Consider the following 26,000-nt stretch of genomic DNA (forward strand, 5'->3'; position numbering starts at 1 on the left):
ATAGTTACTTCGTTAATAATTAAACTCGCCTTTGTTCTAATTCGGCTAAGACAATAACGTATGCATTTCAATGTCGCTGGTTTTTGTCCGCGTGTGACTTGGCCGCCATTTTGTCGACGGCCATCTTGGTTTTTGATAACACGTGGCCTCAAACTAATTAGTGATAGAGTATTAGTAAATATAAAACTGTAGCCTTACGAGTTTTTGTTAATTAAATACATTAATATACATTTAAATTAAAGTCTTGAAATGTCAAATTTGAATTTACAAAAAACTTTTACTAATTATACAAAGTTGAGTTCATTTTGCTATTGCGTTTTAAAAGTGCCTTTAAAATTGAACACTAAACACTGCTTCGTAGATTTCAAATGTAAAGAAATGTTTAAAATGTATTCAAAATCATTTTGCAATCAAGACAATAATAAAGCAGTTAATATGTTTTAATAATAACTAGCTGTTGCTCACGACTTTGCCCGCGTCAAATTAAAAAATATAGCCTTTGTATACCTTTGTAACGGTAAAAGAATTTTTATAATCGGCCCAGTAGTTTTTGAGTTATTTCAATACATACAAAAACACAAATCTTTCCTCTTTATAATATTAGTACAGATTAACAATTGAGTTCTGAACATTAACAAAAAGTGCTATCGCCCGAACAGGGACTTGAACCCTGGACCCTTGGATTAAAAGTCCAATGCTCTACCGACTGAGCTATCCGGGCAGTGGAATATTTGTTGAAATTAACATATCTGTTTTACTACAGAGCACTTCAAACTCTTATCAATTATTGCATAATTTTGAAGTTGGTTACGTTTAATTACGTATGGATTATTTTATTATGGAAAATAAACAGAAGAATTACATTTGACTAACAATTAATTAATATTAATGATTCTTAATTATGTTTAACTAGCTTTTGCCCATGACTTTGTCCGAATTCAATAAAAACTTAGTAAGTAGCTATGTCGCTTTCCAGACTAACCGTTTAACCGTTTCGAAGTTACAAACATCCATCCAAAATTAGGCATGTATATTATTAGTTTGATTTACTCTAATTTAAATGGTACAATATTTTTATGTCTATTTTACTATTGCAAAATTTGCAACAAACATATTGGTATCTTTATTTTTATAAAGGGATGAAAGTGTTTCTATACATGTATTCCGGCAGTGGAAACTGAAGGTTTTAAACAATGTTTTCTATCGAATTGTGGTACATCATTAAGTTAGTGTGAGTTTGGAGACATCTTGACTTTCTCACGTCATTACGTCATTATATTGTTTCTGACACCTTGTTATTGACGAACTTTTTATTGTAATTTGTAAAATAAGGGTTGTCTCACACTTTGCATTCGATTTTTTGTAGAAAACCTAAAGTTTATTTACGGAGAGTATATTTTTTAATTTCATAAAATCAAAAAGATGAAATTAAGATAATAAGGACGTTATGAGTGTGGAGGTACACCGGTAGAGGTAGACCTAGAAAGAGATGGATGGATTGAAAGGTGACATAATCAAGAAAGGAGTGATGACTGAGATGACTGATGATAGAGTTATTTGGAGGACGAAAACCCGGTGCGCCCTACGGGAGTAGGATAAGTCAGGGTAGATGATGAAAGTTATATTTTATCATACTGGATTAGTTTTCTAACAAAAATTTAATTAATAAAACAAAGAAATTGTATATAGGAATGTCATTAAACCTACCTTTATGGAGGTAAGCAGAATTGCAGATATAAATCGCCGGATATGACGCGTGGGAAAATCCTTATACACGGTCTAAAAACTTAACGATATATCTTCGGATAATTTACAAGAAAATTTTGATATATTGAATTCAAAATGAAACAAAACATCTATTTAAAAAATAAAAATATAAATAAATAAAATAATGTTTAATCCTTGTCAACACTACAATTATGAAAAAAAAATATTAAAACACAAAATAATGAGAAAAATAACTAATGAAATGAAAAAAAGAAAAAGAAATATTTAAAATTAGCGTTGCAATGCTGACCGGATTGGGCCCTCGCTCAGCTATAAATGCTGGATGCTCCTATTGAAGTACCAACGCTGATCTTCCGCGAGAACCCTTGGGATCATCCACACGTCAGTAGTAGCAGTGGATAAGTATAAATTATCACATACACATGAGTAAAAATAAAATGAAAGAAAAAATTCGTACATAAACATGTTATGAAAAATAAAATGTATGCAAAACTACAACACAGATTAAAAGAGTCTTTATTGGAATAACACAAATAGAATGTGCGCATAATATGTTAACTGTTTTAAAAGAGAGAGAAAAGAATCAAGGGAAAAGATATAAATTTAAATTTAAAAATAGTATTATACTTTATGAGTTTAACGTTTTTGAAAAGATAATAAAAGAACTTTTAATTTTCTTTTAAAAGTCAAATTAGTTTTATTATTAACTTATTTACTAATCATAAATAATATACACGATACTGGAGTAGTGTGTGAAGATTAAAAAAGATGAAAATTACATTCAGTAATAAATAATAATTATTTTCAAAGTATATTATTTTTCCTCTACAACTCTCAAAGTTAAATTTAAAAACGCATTTTAAAAATACGAGGTAATCTCAAAAACCTGTTCAGGCAAAGTTTTAAATGCGATATCTCGCGATATATCTTCGGCAACAATCTCATGTGTCTCAGTCATTGTTAGAGAGTTCCCACAGCCTTGTGTAGGATGGCCGTTGACTGTAGGCTTGTGCTTATTGAATATTTAAACTTTTGGTGATAAAGACAGCTATTTTAAGGAATTAACTAATACAAAGACAACAAAATTACTTAACTTATGCAGTTAAATAACTTAATTTAACTTCTAGGTTAATTCTACATCTCTTTTCTTTCTTTTGATTTTTTCTTTCGAATTTACCTAATATTGTAAAGAGGAAATATTTGTATTTTTTTACATATTATAATAATACAAAAACTATTGGGTCGCTTTTAAAAATTCTTTTACCATTAGAAAGGCAATTTTTCTCTGAGTAACATAGGCTATGTTTTATATTATTTTGTAATTTCATGGGAATGAAGTCGCGAGCAACAGCTAGTCATCCTTCAAATGCTTGTAAATGCGAAAGTTTAGATGGATGGATGGATGTTAGAGTTTGTAGCCTAAACGCCTGAACGGATTTCGATGAAATTTTGTACAGATGTAGGGAATAGTCTGGAAGAACACACAGGCCATTCACTTTTTTTTTTAATTCCACGGGGACAGAGTCGCGGGCAAAACCTAGTATATTATGAAGGAGTAAATACAGTATTTTGTAAGTACACATTAAACGTTGTATGGAATGCAGTAACATTAGAATTTGAGAACAAAAGGCCGTCCTGTGGGAGCGCAGGCGATGAGCTCTGTTTTACCCAATTGTTACATAGAGCTATGAAAGGTATAGACAATACGCTTATTGAAAGGATTAAAATGTTTAAAATAAATTAACTTACAAACTACCGGACTGATTTTAAAAAATATTTGAACAGAAATGCTATAATGTCCTTGAGTAACTTAACTCATCATCATCATCATCCCCCCTGCCTTATCCTACTCCCGTAGGGTCAACGCACCGGGTTTTCGTCCTCCAAAGGACTCTATCATCCGTCATCTCAGTCATCACTCCCTTCTTGATCACGTCATCTTTCACGCAATCCATCCATCTCTTTCTAGGTCTACCTCTACCGATGTACCCCTCATAACATGCCCGTACCACAACATAACATAACATAGTAACATAATTCAAAACAATAATTAAACACAGGTTTAAAAGATAACATACACGACACTAGCTATATAAAAAATATATCTAATTTTAAAATGCAAATATATTAAAAAACATGAACATGCTTACATAAATAATTTAATACGTACCTAAATTATGCACCCGCGTTTTGTAATGTGAAAAATTGAAAAAAGTTTAATAGATTTATTTATTGTTTACCCACTCCACTAGTTTCATACCTCTGTGGTACAGAAAACAATGGTTGGAGGCGACGCCGGACTTTGTTAAAATAAACTGCAGAACGTTTTATTTGCAAAACGGAAGCTCAACTTGATTTATTTGCAAGCTTTATATTGTTTTATATAGATTTAATTTTAAACTTGAAAGTTTTTAAATGTTTCGGGTTGTTACTCTATCTAAATAACAAGGCTAATTTGACATTGACGTATAGAGCCCGGATAGCTCAGTCGGTAGAGCATTGGACTTTTAATCCAAGGGTCCAGGGTTCAAGTCCCTGTTCGGGCGGACTTTTTTGTATAGTAAAATTCTGTTGCAATTATTATTATGTTACTAGCTGTTCCCGTGCGACTTCATCCGCATAAAATTATGAAAATTTTATTTTATTGTTTACATTTGTCAATTCTCAATTGCAAATGTCAAAATACCAATTACCTTTCAATGGAAATTTTGCTTCCTTGATGTTGGCAGTAACTTATGGTCTCTTTCCCATATTAGGGTTTTTATCCAAAATATTTACCTCACCTAAGTTTAATAGCGTAAAAATATATAGCCTAAAGCGTGACTTAACTATAGGGCTTTTTATTAAAAAAAGATTTTTTTTTAAAACATGCTGTAATTGTTGATATCTTAGGGAACAAAGAAGTGTGTGTTTACGCTTTTTTATAATAGTATAGATACTAAGCAAAGATATTTAAAAATTGTATAGACGAGGCATAATGAAGAATTTTTTTCACCGGAAGCTTGAAAGGTACTATATCAGTTGTCAAATTTAGTACCACGTCGTATTGTATTGACATGTAATAAAACTTTTTATAAAATTATAATAAGCTCCGTCTTTTGTAAGAAAATAAACTAAACCGTGTTAAAAACATTTAAATACAAATAGAAAGAAATTTGACAGTAGCACCAGTGGTAGGTAAGGAGTAAAAGGTTAGCATGGGGGCATGTTATGGCAAAGGTGTGTGAAAGTTACGAGTGTGGTACACCGGTAGAGGTAGACATAGAAAGAGATGGATTGCGTGAAAGGTGACATGATCGAGGGAGTGATGGCTGAGATGACGTATGATAGAGTTATGTGGAGGATAAAAACCTGTTGTGCCGATACTACGGGAGTAGGATAAGGATTATGATGATGAATTATATACAGCGTTAGTGAGATTATGTGAAAAATGTTTCAAATGTCAACTATGCCTCCTCTATATTTTTGAATCTCTTTGATTCTGAATTTAAAATTATATTTATTGTATTTTTTTGTTATAGGTAACAAAATGGTGAAACTACGATTGAAAATGAGAAAGAAAGTACGGTGACGTGAAAACAATATACAATATTACGATGTGACAGTCAAGTGTAGAATTAGGACATTCTGTAAAACGACTAAATAGTTCCTTCAAATAACAAGAATACTCTAGCATACTCAAGTGCAATCCAGCCAACTAAAATAGTTTTTTTTATATAAAAGTGAGGGTAATTCGCAAAAATTGATTCGTACAAGAGTGATGGTGTAGGGGGGTACGCGATGGACATCCATGCGCCTACCCTGGTGGTGCATGGCTATGAGCCACATGCGCCACTGCTGGAAGTTGAGGGTCTGGACCCCCACAGCCCTCAACAGAAGGTCCTCATCCATGCTCCAACGTTGCAGAGCCAGGAGATGATCACCAATGAACATCGGAATGGAGGTCAGTATTCCTAATTAGTTAAATAAATTTTTAACTTTAATTAATGAAAAAAATCACTCTGTATAAATTTTGCCCGGACTTAAAAACTTACCAAATCACAAATTACTTCAATAGATATTATACAGGATGTCCATCCATCTATTATCCAAATTACCATAGTCAAATATAATGTATAACTTTCGTCCGAGACTCTGTCCGCGTGGAATAAAAAAAAATAAGTAGACTGTGTTCATACTACATCTATTCTAAATTTCATCCAGATTTGTTCAGCAATTTAGGCTACAAATTAACTAATATTCATTCATACACTAATCTATCTAAATATAATATTAGTAAGATTTACATGGACATCACTTACACCAAGACTTCTATAAATGTGATTTACAGATGTCCTCTATACAGGCTGTTCTATCATCGTTATTTACAAACACCATATACAGGGTGTTTGTGTCATTGTTATATAGAGCAGATGTCTGAGCTGATGTAGAGTATGATTTCACAGACGAGCAGTACCACGCACACAGCAGCGGCCAGGGCGGAGATGGTAAGTGCATTATAAAACTTTTTTTTTATATCATAAGGTGACAAACAACCAACCGGTCATCTGAACCGCGACCGCTGCTCATAGACATCCGCAATTGCAGATGCGTTGCCTACCCTTAATCAGCGGAGGAGACACACATGAAGAGTATATTTCCCTTTTCTATGCGTCCCCTGTACCGTCAAATCCACGTTCCCTTCCCATCCTTTTCGTATAAGAAAAAAGGTGGGAAGGAATAGGGACTAAAGTAGGGCCTCCGGCACCACACTCATCAGACGATACGGAATTGCTTCCACTTCACGCCTGTTTTCTGTGTGGTCGTGGTATTGCACCGGGCGAGCCGACTCATTCGTGTGAAGATGTTAAAGCGGGCTCTACCACTGTCAATGATTTCCAAACTACTTTTAACCATTCGATAGTGCTTATGGCTCGATAAATTTATAAAATAATTCTGAACTACGTAACTTGAGTTTTACTCTTTTAAAACTTATATTAACATAATAATGAATCACTAGGTAATAATTAAATAAATGAAAACTTCAGAAACCCAACATAAGTATATAATACAAACCAATTTTATAACATTACTAGCTTTCGCCCGCGACTCCTTCCGCGTTAAATTAAAAAAAAACAATAGTGAGTATCCTATGTGTTCTTTCAGACTATCCTCTACATCTATACCAAATTTCATCGAAATCTGTTCAGCCGTTTAGGCTACAAACTCTAACAAACATCCATCCATCTAAAACATTTATATTAGTATGATAATAATAAGATATTTATAAGAGAATAAATAATTATTCAGTTACTAGTTTGTTAATGGTATAAAATGAAACCATAAATGTTTATTATCCTTTGGTGGCAAAGACTATAACACAAATAGATGTGTAACTTGAAATCTTTTTTTTAAATAATATAATGTCTATCGATATTTTTTTTTATATTTCGGTGTGAACTGAAGGTTTATTGTGCAGTATCATAGTCAAGAAATAAGTTGCATGCTTCCATTTTCAACGAATCAGAACAGCCTCCGCCTTATCTATGAGCGGTTATAGGTTTTTGGTAAAGGTGTGGCCCGAATTCTAACGGGAGTATATTTAAAAATCTGATTTAAATCATTGATTACTAGTGATTATTAGGCACTGTAAAACTGATCTTTTGGACGTTGATTTATTGAAATTTAAACAAATTTAATTTTTTAAATTAATCTAAACAACGAATGCAAATGAAATGCTAAATAATACTGATGAGTTTTTTTTAATAATTCATTTGAATTCCAAGTTTTATTTTAATAATCTTATTAAAATCAACGAAATTTAAGTTGTCTTCCAGTGATTAATCCGTGCCACAATTTTTAAAACAATAAGTTTTTAAACTACATAAACAATTGTACAAGCAATTGATTTCTAAATCGAAAATAGCGTATCTTAACGGAATAAAAAATCAAGAACATAAATATTACCTAATAAAAGTAAACACATAAAAATGACAGTATAATTAAAAAAAATCTTGTATAATTTAAAACCGCTGGCAGTATAACCCCACATCGCGCAAGAAAACTAGTCGAGTCGCAGCGGCGGCAACTAATTTCACACTGATTTAGACAAGTGTACTCGCACAAAAAATGCTCCATTCACTCCGCCGCCTACTCGACTGGTTACTCGACCGATGTGGGGATCTCTCAATGAAGCGATGTGCTGTTTAGATGCATTCATAATCTATGGGAATCTATGGGAATATTAAGGATTTGTAAAGCTTGAACAATTCAAAACTTATACTAAAAAAATACTAGAAATTATTGTAGATTTCAAGTAAAATTCACTTTTTGAATATCCACTAATTTAAGAGTAAAGATTTGTATTTTTGTATATATTGAAATAACTCAAAAACTACTAGGCCGATATGAAAAATTCTTTCACCATTGGAAAGGTACGCTAAGTAACATTTCAAAAGGACAAAATCGCGAGCATTAACTAGTGTTCAATTTAAGTAAAATAGTTAACAAATAGTTATTCATTAATGTGTATTGTTCAATAAATTTCATTGTTATTTCTTCAATTTGTTACGGTCAGATGTAACATTTGAAACACAAAACAAACTAAGAACAGAAATATCAATCAAAAAGAAAACAAGCGTTTACCATTTCACTTTTATGTTGTGGTTAAAATTTTAATTTGGACTATCACAAAATCTCCCGTTTTTAGACGTAAAATCGCATTTCTTTGTGTTACCAACATTTTTATACATTTAATTTGAAAGATTAATTTACTACAATTGTTGCTTAAGTTATTGTTTCAAGTATAACAGTGGTGACTAACAACAAAGGGCCTAACACACGGACTTCTTGATAGTTTCATCAGGTCAACTTTGTAAGTGCAGAAGTTACTATCTCCTTTAGTCCGATAGATAGATACTTTATAAACGGTTCCTGAATTTAAAAATCCGTTACTATACTCAAGAACGGCATTAACGGCGCCCTGGGCGAGATTTATAAGTCGCCCCTCTAAGCTTGAGGTGTCCTTCTCACTGTAACCCGTACGAAACAGACGCCCCTATAAGGTTATGGAGCCTTTTCCGCCCTGGACGGTCCCCTACCTCGCAGTACCCTAATACTAGTTTTGGCAGTACTTTCGAAAGGCAGTATCGTGAAGTTATGTCTCACTTTGATAAGAAGCCACTGCCAGTCACTGTCGGGTCACGTCAACAAAAAAATACCAGTTTTTCGTTTATTACTGGTTTCGCTTTCGACGCGCGTGATCGGAAGTCGTATCTGTTTTATCCGTTTTTATTCTATTTATAAAGGTGTTATATTAATTTATCATTTATAGTACCAAATCTATAAATCTAAAAACTAAAGTTTGCAATAGATAGATTTCAAATTCCCATTTAAAGATCTTGTTTATACTAATACTAGCTGTTCCCATGCGACTTCATCCGCATGAAATTATGAAAATTTTATTTCATTGTTTACATTTGTCAAATTATCAATTACAAATGACAAAATGACATGACATAATGACAAACTTGCTTCCTTGATGTTGGCAGCAACTTTTGGTCTCTTTCCTACATTAGGGTTTTCATCCAAAATATTTAGCCCCTAAGTTTAATAGCGTGAAAATGTGTAGCCTAAAGCGTGACGTAAGTGTAGACCTTTTTATTTAAAAAGAAGTATCCAAAAATATGGTGTAATTGCTGACATCTTAGGCAACAAAGAAGCGTATATTTACGCTTTATTATAATAGCATAGATTATAAATAGGATAGATTTGTATTTTTGGACATTTGCATGAAAAAAAAAACCATTAAAACACTATCAGAAACAGCCTATGTTTTCATTCTTTTTTTAATTTCATGCAGACGAAGTTACGGGCAACAACTTGTTAGTAATATATCTATATCTTGCCTCCGTCAGCGTGGAGTTTAATAAAGAAAGTAGTCTGTTTTCTAGATTATGCTCTACATCTATGCTTTAACATCGACATTCGTTCAGCAGTTTACTAACTAACATCTATCTAAAGTTTCGCATTTATTTAAAAACTTAAGCTTAGTTAAGTTAGATATCGTGTCTTATTTTATAAATTTTATTATCCCACTAATTACTACAATGATGGTATTCTATGTGAGTGTTACACCGCTAACCGCAGCCACTTCCTTGGGAGCGACTTCCCTTCGCGCTACACACAAATCTCCTTGTATCTTATTACAAGAGCCTGTACCACTAATAAAGGGATAAAATTAAAACAATCGATAATTCTATCAAAGATTCAAATAGAGGAGTCACAGTTGACAGTTGTAACATTTTTCACATATAATAAAATTGGAGTGTCTGTTTGTTTTTTTTTTTAATATAAGATGACAAACGAGCAAGCGGCTACCTCAATCCACCGAAATGGAAAGCGACCGCTGCCCATAAACATCCGCAATTGCAGATGCGTTGCCTATCCTTAATTGACGGAGGAGGAGACGCAACGCAAGAGAACATTTCCCCTTCCTATGCGTCTCCTCCACCGTCAAATCTTTTTCTTCACTTTTCCTTCCCACCCTTACCTCTTAAGAAAAGGGTGGAAAGGGAAAAGGACTAAAATTAGGCCTCCAGCACCACACTCATCAGACGAAATGCGGAATTAATTCCACTTTACGCCTGTTTTCTGTGTGGAAAAGAAAAATTCCAAATTACATCAAAATCACATTTAAATTTTTTTTGTGTCTGAATGTCTATGCAAGCTGTAAAACACTAAATTCAAATAAAATTTACGTCGACTTTAGTAATGTTTAAAAAGATTTTTTTCAACTTTTAGAAACTAGACAGATGCTTGTTAATCATAACTTACGAAGATTTAAAAAAAAAAAAACATTAAGCGTGTAAAGAAACATGTCTATGCTGACTCACGGAAATTAGTTCTGCAATCTGGTATTTCTCGAAACACTTTCAATGTAAAAGTAGCGCCATCTAGTTTAAAAAGTAGCAAACACTATTCTTAACAATACTGTTTTAAATGTTACAATAGATTCTTTGTTTTCGTCTATTATTTCCAAAAGTAACGATCAAAATGTAGGTAAAAATATTTTTTATATATTTGAGTTTGGCGACATCTATCCAGCAAAATATACACTGTTCATTTACAATAGTAATTTTTAATTTAGATTAGTATCAAAATTGATTTTTTTAACAAAAAACATGTTTATAAGTTGCGTGTTTTAACAAAAACTCCAATTTAATAGTTAATCGAACTACCTTATGAAGTTGTTACAGCAAATATATTATTAAAAAAAAAATAACATAAAAAAATCGTACGACTAAAAGAGATAGATATATGTTTCTTGATATCATCTTCAAACCGCCTCAGTTTAATTTTGACAGTTCTAACGCCAATAAAACGTTATCGAACTCGTTTGAATTTGGAACTAATTTAAAATTGCAATAACTATAAATGGTATAATCAACCTTACTGTTTCAAAAATAAAGTTCAAAGTCTCCTTTATCAACGTAAAGACTAATCAAGTAAGTTAAAGAATCTTGAACCTATTCATGCAATTAAATGTAGTTCTTAACTTGAGGGAATAAGGTTCGTAACAGATAAACACGTCTAATATTTAGAATTAAGACTTTTGTAAATAAAGTAAAATGAATCAAAGGTTAACTGATAAAGGTCTATATTTGAATACACGATTCTTTCTTTAATTATGTTTTAATCATGTAAATATTTTAGAGAACTTTAAAATTTAATAATGAAATTAATCACGTTTATTTTTTATTATAATTGACAAAGGATTTTACATAACAGTCTAAAGTAGACTTAACTGTGAAGAACATAGAGTACTAATATTATAAATGCGAAAGTTTAGATGGATAGATGGATGGATGGATTTTTGTTAGCGTTTGTAGCCTAAACGGCTGAACGGATCTCCATGAAATTTGGCACAGGTTTAGAGCATAGTCTGGAAGAAGACGTACGCTACTTTTTATCTCGGGAATAGTTACGGTTCCCGTGGGACTTATTAATTTAGTTTTTTAATGTTCACTCGATCATTCTGCAACGGTTCAACATATCTTATTAAAATTTGGCACAGATATAAAATAAAGTCTGGAGTACGCATGAGATAAGCTTCATCCCAGAGAAATGTCCGGTTCCGGATACGTAGCTTTTTGTAATTTATATAGTTCGTGTGTTTTCTAATACCACAAGGACAAAGTCGCGGGCAACAGCTCGTATTAAATAATCGTAGAGTTTCACTGCGGCCACACGACTTAGAAGGTAGGACAATGGAATTCTACTTTAACATTAACATATTAATTATGTTCAATTAACAAAGCACTCGATGTAATGATGCGTTGCGGTCATCTGTCAAAACGCATAACCTGATGTACGCACAACCTGAAGGTATAGGGATGAACTATATAAACTGTGGACTTCGGACAATTACGCAATTAAATTATTACAGAGTGAATAAGTATGAGAAATGAAATTAAAACCAACAGCAAGGATACTAATAATTAATACATTTTTTTAAATAATTGAATTTGTGGATGTTTGATGTCAGATTATTGCCTTAAAAAGTAGGTTACGAAGTTTTTTTTTAAATTAGGGCAGTGTGAAGTCACGAGTAATAACTGGTACATTTTTAATTTACGTAATTCTAAGTCTCAAGTCCGTACTCTACGTAGTCTTGATGTTATCTTCATTAATATAAAGCTTCTAGCTATTTGTCACGTGTCTGTCTTTGATTTGTTAGTACCCTATTATAGACAGATAAAGAATGGTAAGAAACCGAAAACTAGGTACATAGATGTAGGAATATGGAAGATTCCAGAGAGGTATGCCAAAGAGTTGACTGTCGTTACTACCTACCCTAGTTACAGGCGTCAGTTTTATTGTTGACAATTTAGCTGCATATTTTTCACCATTCAAGTCATATCGTAGGCTTTTATGCTTTATTGCAATCCAATAATTAAGTTATTATATTTCTTGTCTATTACATGTTATAGGTAAATAAGATAAGATATGAGATTTCGTGTGAGTGAGATAGCATCAGTGAAAAATCGGGAGGGGGCGGGATCTATCCCGACCGTTCGGATACTCACACTGAACTTGTGAAAATATTGTTTCTAATTTATTTGATTATTTTATTAGTTTAAAAATATTTTAATCTTAGTTGGGAAATTGTTTTAAAAATGACATGATAACGTAAATTATAGCAATCAAAATACATAGGAAAAAATCTTCATTCCATTAAATAACTTTAGTGTGATAGTTTTGGAGCAAAAATGTCACAGCACATTAAATATAAAACAATAGTGTAATACAATTTAATGACGTCATATGATTAATACGATAGTCTTAATTTCTTGAAGTACCTATAAGAATCCTTAAGATTACATCTTTTTATAGAATTTTTGTAATATTGGTATAATTCAATCATGATCAGCTAAAGGTCGTAATTTAGCTATGCAGCTAATAAGCATATCTCCCAGTCCTTATCCATCTTCCGTCAGTTGCGTCATAGCCACCTTGATCATGTCACCTTTCACGCAATCAGTCCATCTCTTTTTAACTGCGTAAATTACAGCCACGATAAATATGCAAAAGTATGACAATAGACTCATACTGTTCAAAATTATATGCTTCAACTCCTTAAAAAATAATAAATAATTTTAATAAGAATAATAAAAAAAATATATTGTCGTAAGAAAAAAATATAAAATCATTAATAAAAATATTCCATCCCTCTGGAAGATATCCGATCGCGTCAGTCATAAGCCACGTGCGGCAGAGGGAGCCGGCGAGCGCGCGCCGCACATCTTCCCGCGGATTTCACGCAGTTCGCGCGCGAAACGCGACTTTCGTATTCTCTGTGGCGATGTGTCAAAATTGTGACGTCATTTTTTCTTTTTTCAAATGAATATGGTGTTTGAGTGAAAAGTTTTGGTGTGAGTGCGGATAATCTATTTTTTTAATTTCTGTGATTTCTAAATTAGCTTTTTTTTTGTAAAAGGAGGATATTTTTTAACAGTATAAAATACAAGAAAGTCGAAAATATTCACTTATTATAATGTAGGTCGTAGTTCTGTAAAATGTTATTTTTTTGTTAACAATTCAACTATCCCATGCAAAATGTTCTACTACTAGATGTTGCCCGCGACTTCACCCGCGTGAAATTAATGAATAATAAAAAATGTTAGCTATATAGCCTATATTACTCACAGACAAATAACTTCTAATGGTGAAAGAATTTTTTAAAATCGGTCCAGAAGTTTGTACATGAATCGAATACATACAAAAATCCAAAAATACCAAATCTTTCCTCTTATTGACTAGGCTTTTTCCTTGATTTCTACAAAATTACACACAAAAACAACCAGCCATATGTTACTTATAAAAAAAAAAGTATAAAAACGCGCCGAGAGCAGGAACGAAATTAAAAAAAGTAAAACCTTTTAGTAGCCTGCCAGTATTGTTTTATAAAAAAAACTAAGGAAATACAGCCAGTTTTATTAAATATCGTCCGAAGGCGTATCACTATTTATTTATGATACTGTGTAAAATAATACTGCATGTAAATCTAATACGAGCCGTCTGATTTAAAACCTTCTCGGTGTCGAATTACAAGCCGGCCGTGTGAACCTATTCTTATATATCGACTAGCTGTTGCTCGCGACTTCATTTGCCTGAAATTAAAAAATAATAAAAAATATACCCTTTGTTATTCACTGATAACGTAGCTTTTTAATGATTCAATACATACTACGAACCAAATATACAAAACTTTCTTCTTTATAATATTAGTATAGACATATTTTGATTATAGCTAAATTTTGCAATGTTAAAGCCAAACATGAAACGTCTAATAAATATCTTACTTCTTACTTTTTTACTAATACTAATGAAAGTTTAAATGGATGGATGAATGGATAGATGTTTTTTAGAAACGTGAAACTAAGCGTAGTAAGTAAAGTAAGTAGTCTTTGTGTTCTTCCAAACCATCCTCTATATCTATACTAAATATCTTAGAAATCCATTAAGCCGTTTAGTCTACAAACTCTAACAAACATCCATCTAAACTTTCGCATTTATAATATTAGTAAGATAGTCAGCTTGGTATTTTCAGTAACATTCAAGGTCATTACAGTCAAGGTATAGAAAGGTTTAAACTATGTGCTTGAAACCTAAAAGTCTTTTGGTAAGGCCCTTATTTATTTGGAATTTAGAACTCATTTTTATACAAATATCTTTTGAATATTCTAAAAATTGGTAGGGTAAAACCGGGATAGATGCTTTTTGAAAAAGACGTCTAATTCATAAAACACAAATATATACTAAAAAAATATTTTAAGATAGCTAGCAAAATCCTTTATTTTCCATTTTTAATAAGATTTTTGTACCTATCAAATGCAGATTTTACAGAATTTAGCTTTTCGTGGAACCCCTTTTTTGGGATAGATTTTTAGAAATAAACAAACGTATAAAACAATGAGAATGTTTCAAATGTTTTATTCATATTAAAGTTTTCATTAATTCTGATTATTATATACCAAAGGTAAGGAAAACGGTAAAATTTATATAAAACAACGAATAAACAGTGAGCACTCGAAGCGTTAAACAAAACAAATTAATTTTTTTTTCTAATTATTTCATATAAACCGGCCAGTTACTAATTATTTTGATTTATAAATTTCAGAATGTTTGTTAATGACATTTTATTGTTAGGTTTAAAGTTATTTTGTTAATTTTAAAAGTCACCAAGTCCACATATTCTCATAATCTACAATGTAATATGCCATCTTCAACCATCTCCCTAGGCGATTATCCAATCAAGCCCGATCTTAACCCCACTACTGTCTGTGTGTCAAAATTGTGACGTCATTTTTTCTTTTTTTAAATGAATATGGTGTTTGAGTGAAAAGTTTTGTTGTGAGTGCGGATAATCTATTTTTTTAATTTCTGTGATTTCGAAATAAGGTATTTTATTTGTAAAAGAAGGAAATTTTTTAACAGTATAAAATACAAGAAAGTCGAAAATATTCACTTAGAGATACTGAAACTTTCTAATGTTGAAAGAATTTTTATAGACCATAGAGCACCTTTTAATCTTACTAATATTATAAATGCGAAAGTTTAGATGGATGGATGTTTGTGAGCGTTTGTAGCCTAAACGGCTGAACGGATTTCGATGAAATTTGGTATAGATGTAGAGGATAGTCTGGAAGAACACATAGGCTACTCACTTTTGTTTTTTTTTAATTCCACGCCAACGAAGTCGCGGGCGAAAGCTAATAATATAATAATAATAACTCAAAAATACATTGCAACATAATAAATACACTTGGACATAAAATACAAACGAGAAAGAAAATACTTTAACTATTTATAATCAAAACTAATAACGGATGACAAAAACAAATTGGTTAAAAAAAAAAACAAACACTAAACATATTAGAAATTCTAACCATGTGTCTTCTTACGTTACATGTAAAGTACGAGCTATTGCTCGTGACTTCGACCGTGTAAAAATAAAAAAATATAGCCTTTTAATATACCTTTCTAACGGCGAAAGAATTTTAAAAATCGGCCCAGTAGTTTTTGACTTATTTCAATACAAACAATAATACAAATCTTTCCTCTTTACAATATTAGTATATACAAAGAAACTCTTTAAATTACATGAAAGTATAATTTTCTTTTTTTAAAACTGTAATAGATTGACAGTATCAAAATATCAAACAATTGAATTGCAAAAAAAGTAATAAAAAAAGATAAACTTGATTTACAGCCGCAGTCTTACCGGCCAGTGTCAAAATTAAAATTAAAACAAAGACAATCCCACGATGACGTTTGAAAACCGATCCTCTTGTCTCAATTCATCGGTCTCGGACGAATCGAGCGTAAAATATACCTCAAAATGTACCTCAATACCGGACGATCCGGCTAACGATTAACACGTATTTATTCTAATAGAGATGTGAATCTATCGATAAATAATCGTTTAATTTAGTGTTGTGATTTGTAAGGAAATCTGTGTTTTTGTGATTTTCGCGGGTAATTTATGACGATGAAGGTAATTAAATATTAGATAGGGTTTTTTTTCTAATTTGGTACCTTATCGCTATTTCTATAGAATGGATAGTATTAGTTAAAATTAAAAGAATAGTAAAAATATTACTTAGAACAAGTTGTCATAGATTTTTTAGAATACAAATATAAAAAAATTTTTTTTTCAAGAGTTTGAACCAAAACTCACTGTTAAAATCACAATGAAATTAGTTTAGAAAAATGTAATTCGAAAATTCGTATTTCGTTCGAAAATTTATTTGTACTTAACTATGACACTTTAATTTTTTATCTGTTATCAACTAATTTAATAATTAAATGACAAACAATGTTTGTCTTTAAAATCAAGATACGTAAATTGTCAAGAGCGTTATTACGACATTAAATTTAACCTAAAATCATTCTCGTGAAAAAGTAACCGTTATTTAAAAAGCGCTAATCGTTCAAAAACAATTAAAGATCTCGCAACACCGGATAGAAGGTAATGCTCACTTCCTCGTTATAAAAATAACCATTAAAAAGTATCCATTCTCGTGAGAAATGGGGACTTATGGACCCACCTGCCTCTACCCAACCGGAAAAGTAGTGCTCAAACAGCGGAAAATCGCCCAAAAACCGGCGAAATTAATCCAAACGAATCGGTTTTTAAAACGAAACGGACTAACGATTATGGTTTTATATCGCTTTCACGGTTTGAAAATGGAATGTTTTTTTTTCGTTGAGAAATCATTAGTGCATTGCAATTAATGATGTCTTCAAAAAAAAAAATCCATTTTTTTAACTCGGTCCACGGTATAATTCGACCTTTGTTAAAATATTTCTTATACAATTTTTCATTGATAATGTAACTATAGTAGGTAATATTATTTCTAAACTAAACAATGTCTATAACATAATAAAAACCGGTAGAATAAAAATGCTGCGTAATCTAGAACACAGATAACATCTTATCTAAGCAATCTTTATATGTTTTGTTCAATTAACGTTTTAAAACCTTCATATTTTAGCTTTCATAATGATCAAGATATAAACATTTATTAAAGTGAAATATGAAGAAAAATTCTATCACAATTTCCGAACGAAGGTGACGTTTGAAAGCGCGGTAATTTGTAAAAATCAAGATGGCGTCGAATTGGGTTATTTTTGTGTTGTTACTTTTATTGTGAATTTAGTGTTGGGTTTTAAATACTTTTGGTGTGCGTGTGAAGTGTTGTGAAGTGAAAGGATATTTGGCAAGCTGGAGGGCCAAAGTAAAGCGACGTTTGCGGCCCTCTTCGGGCTGAGGGCCGGCGGCGGCGTAGACCTCTCCGCCGCATACAGATACAACCAGAATATGATGGAATATTACACATGTGAGTTATATCTTAAATAAAACGTTTGAAATGTTGACTATTATATAAATATAGTCTACACTTTTATTATTTGATGGAACAATGTTGCTAAAAAAGACAAACCTATTTCTTTTTAAAGATCCTTAATTTTCTTTACAATTGTGAGTTTTTTGATCTTAACTGTAACCGTCTAATTTTTATTTTATAACCTTTATTCGTAAACTTATAATAAACAGGAATATTTCTTTACATTTATAAAAAGGAGCCAAAATATTCAAAGTTTTGGCTACATCGTGTATCTTCAGGCATAATACACTTATCCTTACGAGCCGGATGAAACAAAAAAGGCAGCGCCCCGCCATTATGCAAAAACAAGTGCTCCATCCATAACGAGATTATCATAGCCGGCGACAAACATAAAAACCGCGTACAATCATGCCGCTATAAAATACCTCGTAACATCCACCGCACATCTGCGACGCAGTGATTTCATAAAACACCCAAAAAATTTCCCTCCGAAATTCGAGATCAGCCAATGAGCGCTTTGGATGTGTAGATCGTTAGTGTTACAGCCAATGGGAGCGTCGGTTTAGTGTCGTAGGGCGCGGGGAGGCGTGCCATTGGCCGGCGCGCTGGGCGGGCAGTGTTGCCAGTGTGTGCGGCTGCGTTCGGAATTCGCGAGGCTGCACGGGTCGGTGTCCGTTGCCTCATGTGCCGACGAACATATTGAGATTTAAAATGGCGGACATACTAAAAAATTTCGTTATAAGATTTTCATCTTATAATTTTATTATACCTATAGCTCCTTCATTTATTATTGCTTCAGGAGCTAGTAGTTTTTGTCTAAAAATAAAATTGGTAAAATGTGGTAGACAGATTACAACTTTTACTTACGTTCCATACATAATCAAATTCTTCTTTAAAAAAAAAACATACAGACGAATTGAGTAGGTACCTCCTTCTTTTGGAAAGATGGTCAAAAATAACGCTCGATTTTCATAATTTACTTCAGATAATTGGTATTAACAACATAAACTTTAAGTTTTCTTACATGACTTACAGCATAACACATCTAAGAAAAATAATTACATTTTCTCTACTGCTTTACCGATACATTTCAATCCATCCGATAAAAACGGATCGATCTATACTATTATTACTATTATAATAAAGCGTAAACACACATTTGTTTGTTGCCTAAGATGTCAGCAATTACAGCTTATTTTTGAATATTTTTTTTAATAAAAAGCCTTACACTTACGTCACGCTTTAGACTATACATATAGGTATTTTCACGCCATTAACCATAGAAGGTAATGATTTTGGATAAAAACCCTAATGTGGGAAAGAGACCACAAGTTGCTGCCAACATCAAGGAAGCAAGATTGCCAAGTTTTGTCATGTCATGTCCTTTTTGACATTTGCTATTGATAATATGACAAATGCAAACAATAAAATATTTTTTTTTGCGGAGGAAGCCGCACGGGAACAGCTAGTATTATATAATCCTTAACATATGCATCTCTACTTTGTATGTGATTGTGTTTATATGTGTATATCGGTAATTAAAAAATTATAAATTTCGTAGTCGCAGCTGACTGCCTGTCAAATTGTATTTACATTGTAAACACAAATACATCCTGTTGATTTGTCCGTTTTTACGTTCCGCCTAAATATCCTAATATTTCAAACATATTAGATACTTTGTAAGCTATTAAAAGCAATACAATACAAACAATACAATACAATAAATCAATCAATTATTCGAATAATTTCCTTTTCATATATTGTATCGACAATTGTATCGTCCCTACTGTTTGCCAAGGAGATTGTACATTGATATACAATCTCCTTGGCATATATAGATTGGAGATTGTATAGAATACGTATTTAATACAAGTCTCATCTTCAACCTGCCTTTGCCCCTAAGGAGGGTAGTCATTGTCATTACGATCAGCCGTCATGTCTGAATTCACTACCTTAATGTCTTCCTCTACCATTATAAATATTAAAATAAATATAGCTTTTATTTCCTTTAAACAGTTTACATTATTTTTATTTATAATCTAGCTGTTGCCCGCGACTTCGTCCTCAATTTATTTACATATCTTTCCACTTTATAATATTAAAACTGATAAGAGTAAACAACTATTATACATTTTTCAAATATTTACAACTAGATCTAAAGATATGTTAGTGTTATTAATTCACGTAATTGTTAAATTTGTATGGTCATATCACTCTTGATCTGTGAGTGTCTAAAGCGGTGAACCAATATAGTCACACATAAATACCAGAGTACAGAAAGTTTCTAGGATTAAAAAAGTATAATCAACATTGAAGACGTACTTACAGAGTGTTATTAGGATGATTTACGAATGTTTCGAAGGTACACATGGATATGGTTTTTGACTGAAATAAGATGAAATATATGACTGATAAAGACAACACTTAAAATAAAATAACAAAACATTACATTTATTCTATTACTAACTTTTGTCCGCGTTGTATTAAAAAAACAGAAGTACGCTTATGTGTTGTTCCATGCTCTCTACATCTATGCCAAATTTCATCCAGATCCGTTCAGCAGTTTAGGTTACAAAACTCTAACAAACATCCATCTAAACTTTCGCATTTATGATATTAGTTAGAAGGTAGATGGTGTCGAAAATCGAATCTAATATACCCAGTGGACTGACGAAATGAATTCTTTCCAAAGTAAACAGTTACATATACAGGGTGTGAGAAACAACAAAATTTAATATTTATACATCCTTTAAAAAATACAGAAATAAGCAAAAATGTCGATAACTCATTATGTTACTAATACTATGAAGATATCAAATATTCGTGACGCTTGCAATTATTAAGTTTCCTGCTGTACTGTATTGGAATAGAATCATTCGAAGTGCACACGAATTATGAAACATCCTTTGTATGCATCAATTATGATCAATAACTCAATAACATCACGTTATTGTTAAAATATGTAGATATGTTTAATTATGGATTTTATTTGTATTTTATGGATTCATTCTGTCTATTGGATATGGATTTCCCGGAATCCAGAAGTGTGGAGACAAAGCGCCAATAGTCAAATGGTTTGGGGTACGGATTACCGATCTTGCGGTCGAGGGTTCTAATCCCGCCATATTGTCGTGAACCATATCTTAGCACAAGCCTGGAGCTTAGTTAAAATAGTAAAAGAAATATTAGTAAATTAACAAAAATTTACTTATAATTTTAATAGGAAATAAAAGAAATCCTTACATATCCGTTTATTTATTTTAAACTAGCTTTCGCCCGCATCTCCACTCGAGTGGAATTTAAAAACAAAAGTGAGTAGTATAAAATTTTCATAATTTTATGCGGATGAAGTCGCACGGGGACAGCTAGTATTTAATACAATTGTCATCTTCAATCTCTACGGGGGGTAGTCAGTGTCTATACATTATTATCAGCCGTCATATCCACTTTCTTGTGCATATCCACTTTCAAACAATCCATACATAATTTCTCAAGTCGTCCACCTTTGTTGCCATCCACAGATATCAGTGTAGAGAATGTTGACCTAGTACTGTGTATTCTTCCAGACTATCCTCCAAGTCTTTGTAAAATTTCATTGAAATCCGTTCAGCCGTTTAGGCATCTAAATTTTCACATTTATAATATTACTAAGAAGTAATTTAGTAAGACTGTGTATCTTACTTCATAAATTTTAATTATCTACGTCGATGGCTGCTATGTAAATAATGATTTATGTTTTTAAGTAACTTAAAAACATGTTATTGAATGTTAGGAATTTAGATAAAATAACTTTGATTTGTGCTTGATTTTTAATAAGTTAAATTTTATTACAAGAAACATCCAATTACGTGTTAACAAACGTTTTTTTACAACTCAGATTAATTGTGATACTAACGTGTAAATGCAATCTTTACATAACATAGTATATAACGAGCGACGCAACGGGCCGGTCCTAGTTTCGAAATACACCGAACGGACCACCTTTCTAAAATCTCAACGATTACAAGTCAAACTCGTTTTAAAATGATACTAGATGTATGCGCATACGCAACTTGCGTCGACCAATCAGGATGCAGGTGCGTATGTGGTTAAGTACACGAATGCGTGTGTGTGTGGTGATATATGAATTTATGTGTGTAGGTAATTTGTCTCGTAACAAGTTGCGATTGTTTTAGATTTTAAGCTTTGAGAGTAGGGACGTAAGGTTAGTTTTGTAATGGCAATTCGTAAATGTCATTCACATTAGAGGCGCGGTGTCTTATGTGTGTGTGTTCATTGTGATTTGAACGTATGTATGACTCAGATTTTATTATGAAAAATGTTGGAGGAAGTTGTTTTTTTAATGTCGAGTTTATGATTTGAAAACTCGTTCCATAAAATGTTATAAGGATGAATACCGGTTTTATTTTAATGTTCATGTTAATAAGGTTTTATGTAGCTAAAAAAAACTTATTTGAACAAAAGTGAGAAATAAATTTGAAATTGAACTGTAGAGAACAAAACTAATTTATCTACTTACTGGATTTTTAATTTGAACAGAGAAACGTGGAGTGTGCATGTGATAGCAAATTCATGCAGAGTCGCAGCCAATAGTCAGTCATCAACTTGCGCTTGACCCTACGGAGGGTCGGCACAGTGCTGCTCTTCCATACATCTATCAGCCGTTATATCTATATTCACTCCCTTAAGCATATCCTCTATCACAATCCATACTTTCTTCGGTCTTTCTTTACCTTCGAATCACAGAACCTTAATAGTTTTGATTTTAATTATGTTTCTATTATACTTTTATAGTAAACGTAGTTTTAATAGTGTAAGAGGATGTCGTATTACCATACAGGACCGGATGCGACGCCGCCGCCATTGTTACCCGCCATCTTGTTTTACAATTTCAAATACACACTCGTTTGTTTTTTAAATTATTTATGTAGCAACCGTTTATATTGTTTGGAATATAAATTGTGACATGCCAAAATATTAATAACATTATATGTAAAAAATTCGAATTTCGTCTAATTGGTATGGATTTTTTACTTCCACGCGATCGCAGTCTCAGCAAATTTGGTTTTAATATAAAATTAACTTAAACACTACAACAATTTAAAATTATTAAATTTATAGGTTATGACACACAAACTTCTCCACCTAACTTTCTTATTTTTCTCTTTAGAAAATCATACTTTATATTTCATACTAATATTATAAATGCGAAAGTTTAGATGGATGGATGGTTGTTTGTTAGAGTTTGTAGCCTAAACGGCTGAATGGATTTTAAAGAAATTTGGCATAGATGTAGAGGATAGTCTGGAAGAACACTTGCTTTTGTTTTTTTAATTCCACCGGGACGGAGTCGTGGACGAAATCAACTATTACATAAATAGATATTCTTCTAAGAGAACAATAGTGTATTAATACAAGATTGTTCAGTAATATTCAATTGAAAATAATGATATAAAAGTTTTATAATCATGAGGTTGTACGTAGCTTTGTCCATTCAAACTCCCCACCGGAACCTATCACCGGAAGTTCAATGAATTTGAATTATAGTCACAAATTATACAGTTTTTTTTAGTATTATCTACTGTCATCATCAGCTATACGTCACTGAAAGGCTCGGAGTAATCTAACTAATATTATAAATGCGAAAGTTTAGATAGATGTTTGTTAGAGTTTGTAGCCTAAACGGCTAAACTGATCGGGATGAAATTTGGTACAGATGTAGAGCAGAGTATGGAAGAAGACATAGTCTACTTACTTTTGTTTTTTTTTAATACCATGCGGACGGAGTTGCAGGCGTAAGCTAGTATAATATTAACCACACTGCATTGACTTTGCATATTTTTGAATTTCGAATCTGTGGAAATCGTACACATATTGGTACGTGGGGTAAGGTTCCAGGATCTGCAAAATATAAGTTGAATGCTTACCCCCTGAGCCACCAACGCTTTATTATCTACCGTACCTAGATTCATTTAGTAATTACTTAAGAATATTATAGTCCAAATAGGCATATAAATCTCGGTATGTACAATTCTAACATAACCTATATTTGTAAGTACTCCTTAATTTTGTTAGCAATACCGATTTCTATACTACAATGTCTTCTCAAGGACAATTCAATAACGAATGTTTCTAGAAATAAGGTAAGGGTTACATTGTAACCTGAAGGCCGGTCATGCGTCAGCACACAGCAACGCATTTATATGGAATATTTGAAACACGTAAGGGGATACTGTGAGAAACTTGGCTTTGGAAGTTGCTTAATAAGGGAATACCAAGCTATAAAAACTTTTTTTTATATCAACGATAAACACGCATTCCAATTTAAAATATATAGGAGTAAAGTAAAAAGCATATAACATCGATAGGGTACACCTGTGACTGAACTATCGCACAACTGTTGTGCGATTGTCGATTGTTTCGCAGCCAATTCAACTGTTTAGTTGCACAACTAAAAATCGAGCAAATTGCACATTGCACGAGACAGACTACCTAGATTCAGTGCTACATATATCTCTAACAAAATATTGTAAAACAATATATTCTCAAATAAACAATAGTTACACTAAAAAGTAACGAAATAATTCCTAAAATATATAAACCTCCCTTATTGTAGTTGTTATGTCTGTATTTTACAAAATTATTATTACTTTGATGTCGGTGTCAGCCAAGGTATGCAGTGATATTTCTACGTAAGGCTTTCTATATTTTAACCATAACAATTGACAATTGAAAGTATAGTAACGTTTAAGTAATGAATCTACATTGACTGATATCTCCTTCAAAGTAATAATAATTGAGCGGCGTGTTGAGCTTAATGCGAAGGTATATTACACAGCTTATCCTCCATTGTGGGCGTCCGTATATCAGAGATAATGAAATAACCGCGTAATATCAGACACAGCATCTTTCAATTTTATTAAACCGGATTGCAAAGACAACACTAACCGGATTGCAAAGATTGCGCCAAACTCAGAGAATCAAAATTTCTTGTTATTAATTGAGTGTTGCGTAACTCATATTTTAATTATAGCACTTGTATTAGTACGATGTGTATAATTTCCTGGTCATATACACATGCGCAGTCGTCATGCGTCGACGAACTCCCCTGGATTCCTACAGTGAAAGACCCTAACGCTATCGCGAGAATTCCTATACATAAAACTATAAAGGATATCTGTTTATTAGCATACAATTCTAGTTATTACTAAGGGAACCCATTAGTGTAGATTTAGGTATTGCAATACGAGTATATACTGAGTTATCGTGAAACTACTATAGTAGCTGTTGCTCGGGACTTCGCTCGCATGAAAATAAAAAAAAATCCGATGTTATTTAATTATAACGTAGCTTCTTAATGGTGAAATTATTTTATAAATCATCCCAGTTTTTGAGTTATTTCAGTACATAGAAATATACAAATCTTTCCTCTTTATAATATTAGTATAGTTTACATAACGAAGTTGCTTACTGCTGTCTGCCCTATGTTTGCTTAGTGACGGATTTTGATGCAGTGCAATAGATAGATTGTTTCGTTCATTAACTGAATAATACATTCTTAATATAATACTACAAAAAGTTTAGTTACAAATATATGTTTTATTTTTATTTGCATAACTTATAACTGGAAAACAGACGATATCGCTTGCGGCCAAATTGTCGTGAAGGCGAACTTACGGACCTATATTTCAGGCGTATTGCCAAATTGTGAAATTTAATATACGAGTATGTACCTTAGATATAAGATCATATTAACATAGATGCTATATTTTATCTATACTATTATAATAAAGCGTAAACATACACTTCTTTGTTGCCTAATATGTCAGCAATTCAGCATATTTTTGAATAATTCTTTTTTAAATAAAAATCCCTACACTTACG

The 26,000-nt window shown here is 32.2% G+C and overlaps 1 protein-coding gene and 2 non-coding genes across 5 annotated transcripts in view; 2 read left to right on the forward strand and 1 right to left on the reverse strand.

Moving 5' to 3' along the window:
• Positions 1-26,000, forward strand: part of LOC106111455 (paired box protein Pax-5) — a 75,705-nt gene that overhangs the window by 21,813 nt on the left and 27,892 nt on the right. For 2 of the 3 annotated variants that reach the window (XM_013293564.1, XM_013293565.1), the window contains exons 2-3: positions 5,250-5,671; positions 6,159-6,215. In XM_013293564.1, coding sequence (XP_013149018.1) covers positions 5,509-5,671; positions 6,159-6,215 — 220 coding nt within the window. In that variant the 5' untranslated portion in view covers positions 5,250-5,508. The remainder of the gene's footprint in view (positions 1-5,249; positions 5,672-6,158; positions 6,216-26,000) is intronic. The other variant, XM_013293566.1, reaches the window with a different exon arrangement.
• On the reverse strand, positions 649-721 carry Trnak-uuu. The gene has a single exon. It is a non-coding gene; the product is annotated as a tRNA-Lys (tRNA).
• Positions 4,202-4,274, forward strand: Trnak-uuu. The gene has a single exon. It is a non-coding gene; the product is annotated as a tRNA-Lys (tRNA).

The sequence above is a fragment of the Papilio polytes genome, unplaced genomic scaffold, assembly GCF_000836215.1.
Source record: "Papilio polytes unplaced genomic scaffold, Ppol_1.0 DF824169.1, whole genome shotgun sequence".
Classification (NCBI taxonomy): Eukaryota; Metazoa; Arthropoda; class Insecta; order Lepidoptera; family Papilionidae; genus Papilio; species Papilio polytes.